Consider the following 4,499-nt stretch of genomic DNA (forward strand, 5'->3'; position numbering starts at 1 on the left):
ATTCCCTCTCATCCTTCTAAATTCCAGTGAATACAAGCCCAGTCGACCCATTCTTTCGTCAAAAGTCATTCCCGCCATCCCGGGAATTAACCTGGTGAACCTAGACTGCACTCCCTCAATGGCAAGAATGTCCTTCCTCAAATTAGGAGACCAAAATTGCACACAATACTCCATTTGTGGTCTCACCAGGGCCCTGTACAACTGCAGTAGGACCTCCTTGCACCTCAACTCAAATCCTCTCGCAATGAAGGCCAACATGCCATTAGCTTTCTTCACTGCCTGCTGTACCTGCATGATATTGCACATCTTTACAATAACGATATTGGATGATATAGAGTTGAAAAGATATTAAAATGGAAGCAGTGATGACCTTATGCTGAATGGTAGCACACAATAAAAAAAGCTTTTCACTGTACCTCGGTACTCGTGACAATAATAAACTAAACTAAATTACAAACTAGCTATTAGTGTGCTTCATTTTCTAACAACACAGTGGTGCAGCGGTAGAGTTGCTGCCTCACAGCACCAGAGACCCATGTTCGATCCTGACCTCGGGTGCTGTCCGTGTGGAGTTTGCACGTTTCCTCCCACATCTCAAAGACTTGCGGGTCTGTCGGCTAATTGGCCTCTGTAAGATTACCCCTAGTACATAGGGGGTGGAAGAGAAAGTGAGATGACATGGAACGCGTGTGAACAGGTGGGCGGATGTCGGCGTGGACTTGTTGGACCGAAAGACCTGTTTCCATGCTACATCTCTAAACTAAACTAATCTCATCTCCTAGTGCTCTGTTCAGCAATCTCACTTTGATGTTGGTTGTAGATGGAGTTAGTTGGTTGTAGCTTGCATTTGGACCCAGTGGGCTGTTCTGTGCTTACTGTACTGACCGGTGCTAATGCATGGGAATAGGAGCTGTATGCTTCACTGCACCTGGTACACGACAATAAATAAACCATTGATAAATGTTTAGATGCCACACAAAGCAACATAGAATGGGTAGGAAGGAACTGCAGATGCTGGCTTAAACCGAAGGTAGACACAAAATGCTGGAGTAACTCAGTGGGACAAGCAGCATCTCTGGATAGAAGGAATGGGTGACGTTTTGGGTCGAGACCCTTCATCAGACTGAAGTCAGGGGGGAGCGAGACACATAGATAAGGAAGTGTAAGGTGTGAAAATGGGACAAAGGGGATAGAGATCAAGGAAAATGTAGAATAGATCATTGTTAGCCGGAGGAAGGCAGCAACAAAGCAAACAGCTGGGAGAAGAAATTAGTTTATTATTGCTGATGAGTTGTGAATATTGTTACAAATGATTATTATGACTTTATTAATGTTATGTAATTATACGCTTTGCATCGTTACTTGTCCAACATGTTTCTTTTTACCTTTGGCAGCCCAAATCCAGAGAATGGTCCCTGGAAAGTGACTCTAGACACTCCTAGTTTTAAACCAATAATGGTGTACAGTAGAAACAGACAGTTAAAAGAACGTCTTTACAAAGCCTTTATCTCTCGAGCCATAGGCGGGCAGTATGACAACAGTGTACTGATCGATGAGATTCGTCAGCTGAGGTAACTTGTACACAGCATTTATCCGTTTACTTCGAAGTTACAAGACATGTTTTTTTGTTTTTGCTACTTTTCCTGAGATGGTAAAAGGTTCTGCAGTGGATCCTGGAGATTTAAATTCTTTATTTCATGAGTTGCAAAGAGAAGGAGATTATCCTTCCCTATATCATGTCAGGAGTTATGGAAAGAATGGGGTTGAGAGTGAGAGATAGATCAGCCATGATTGAATGACGGAGTAGACTTGATGGGCCGAACGGCCTAATTCCTAACTGTACAATGGCCTAGCTGTACAACATAATTGCTCCTATAATTTATCATGCATAATTGATCTATAGATTTCTAATTTCAATCCATTTGACCTCAAAAAGATAGACTTTGACTTGTCAGAATTGGGTGTGATAGTGATGGATGATGATGAGACATCAGTCTGATTTTCAGTCCTCCCATTGATTTTAGCAGTGAGAATCTCACCCGGCTAATTTGCTACCACTTGTGTAATGCAGTCAGACAAATAGACCTGCTATAATGTTAAGCAAAATCAGAAAAGCAATTTCAAAGGAATTACATTCAAGAGTCAAGAGAGTTTTAATGTTATATGTGCTTTAAATGGAACAATGGCATTCTTACATGAGCAGCATAACAGGTCTGTAACTGCTATACGCACAGATAAGATATAATAAACAGACAAAAAATATCAATAAATCAATAACCACAAAACTAGTTCAAAAAGTCCTTAATGCAACCAAAAACAGTCCATACAGGCTCATAGCAGAGATTAGTGTTCTTTGGTGTTCAAGAGCCTGATGTTGTTGGAAATAAGCTCTTTGAACCTGGTGGTCATGGTTTTCAGACTCTTCTTCCAAATATATAAATATATTTCAATTAAAGTCCCATCCTTGTAAACCTTCTCTACATGCTTTCCATCTTAATGACATTCTTCATATAGAATGATGATCAAACTTATATACACACACCTGTAGAAGTATAGGTACATAGTTTGCTGAAAATGGCCTCACAGGTAAATAGGGTTGTCAAGAAAGGGATTGGTGCATTGGCATTCATCAGTCAGGGTGATGAGCATAGACGTTGGGAAGTTATGTTACAGTTGTACAAGACGTTGGCAGGGCTGCATTGTATTGTGTGTAGGTTTGCTCATCCTGCTGGAGGAAGAATATCCTCAGGGTCTTCATGGTCTGAAGAAGGGTCCCACCGACCCATGTTCTCCAGAGATGCTGCCTGACTCGCTGAGTTACTCCTACACTTTGTGTGCCTGTTTTAAAAAAACATTAAACACAGCCTCATTTCCGCTTTGTTGCAGGCATGAGATTGCCAGAATTCTTGGCTACGAAAACTTTGCTGAACTGGTGGTGAGTAGAAGCATGGCAGGAAGTGTGGAGAAGATCTGGGAGTTTATTGACATTCTACGTGACAGGAGCTTTTCAGGTAGGGAAGTGGAGTGTGATAAATAGTGGTTGCAATTGGGTGAGTGGATGCTTTTTGAGATTGATGATTGATTTTCAAAACCGCAACAGTAAAAATTGATGGCCATCTGTTTTATTAATAGTGCCTTTGTGGACAGCTTGTCTTCAATCACTGAAGCCTGAAACTCTAGGCTTCCCATCTTACATCTATCTATGTACCTTTCCTTGTTTATGAGGCTTTATAAAACCTATTTCTTTGACCAAGCTTTTGATCAACTGTTATATGTGTGTCAGTGTCAACTTGTAACTTGTAACCTTCCAGTGGGCACCTTGGGAACTTTTACTATGCTATAGTAACATCAATATTACGTGCGCTGTATTTAACAGACAATAAAAAAAGCTGTAGGCACAAGAAACCGTAGATGCTGGTTTACCAAGGAACCTGCGGGTCAGGCAGCATCCTTGGAGAACATGTTCTCTAGAGATGCTGCCTGACCAGCGGAGTTCTCCAGCACTTTGTGTCTTTCCAACTTGAAAACCTATTTAAAGTTGCCTTTAATGTAACCAAATTAACCTAGGGAGCAAAGATAGACACAATGTCCTGGAGTGATTCAGTGGGTCAGGCAGCATCTCTGGAGAAATAGGATGGGTGACATTTTGGGTCGGGACCCTTCTTCAGACTGATCCATCCATCCTATTTCTCCAGAGATGCTGCCTTACCCGTTAAGTTATTCCAGCACTTTGTGTCTATCTTTGGTCAAAACCTGTGTCTTCGTTCTTTGTTTCTAAACTAGAGAGCAAGTGGATATTTTGCTTGGACAGCTTACAGTCCAGTGGTATCTGATATTGATTTCTCTAACTTCAAGTAACCCCAGTATTTCCTCTCTCTCTCTATCCCTCCCTCTCCCAAGTCGCACCAGCTTCTCATTTTCACCCAACAAACAGCTAACAATGGCCTGTTTCCTTTATTATCGTTACTTTTTTGCATATCTTTCATCCATTGTTCTTTATCTCTCTCTACATCATCGCCTATATCTCTCATTTCCCTTTTCCCTGACTAATCCAAAGAAGGGTCTCGACCCGAAACAGCCTGACCCACTGAGTTACTCCAGCATTTTGTGTCTATCTTCGGTGTAAACCAGCATCTGCAGTCCCATCCTACACAACCCTATTTTAATTCCACTCTTACCCATAAGCTGCTGGATGGATATGAAATTAAAGTCATTCTGCCACACATTGTAGAAGCCTTAGTAAACTTACGTTGTGTCTCGCTTTTGTGTTCAATTGTCACATGTCAGGCATTTTAATTGTTGCGATGGCTTCCTTTACAAACGTCAGAAAGATAGGAATATATATGTTATAGCATCAAAGGGACTGAAGGGATATGAAACATGGCAATATAAATTTGGAGGACCTTTCATGTGGAAGATAGACCCTAATTGTCGTTTAGTTTATTGTCACGTGTACCGAGGTACAGTGAAAAGTTGTTTACATATGTGCTATCCAGTCA

At 41.3% G+C, this 4,499-nt stretch overlaps 1 protein-coding gene across 1 annotated transcript; it reads left to right on the forward strand.

The window, feature by feature from the left end:
* The first annotated feature begins 1,400 nt into the window (after window positions 1–1,400).
* On the forward strand, window positions 1,401–3,068 carry LOC116985922 (probable cytosolic oligopeptidase A). The gene is made up of 2 exons (XM_033041045.1): window positions 1,401–1,571; window positions 2,887–3,068. Exons 1-2 carry the CDS (start codon window positions 1,456–1,458, stop codon window positions 3,035–3,037), a joined length of 267 nt encoding a protein of 88 aa, XP_032896936.1. The 5' UTR covers window positions 1,401–1,455; the 3' UTR covers window positions 3,038–3,068.
* Window positions 3,069–4,499: the final 1,431 nt, after the last annotated feature.

The sequence above is a fragment of the Amblyraja radiata genome, chromosome 22, assembly GCF_010909765.2.
Source record: "Amblyraja radiata isolate CabotCenter1 chromosome 22, sAmbRad1.1.pri, whole genome shotgun sequence".
NCBI lineage: Eukaryota > Metazoa > Chordata > Chondrichthyes > Rajiformes > Rajidae > Amblyraja > Amblyraja radiata.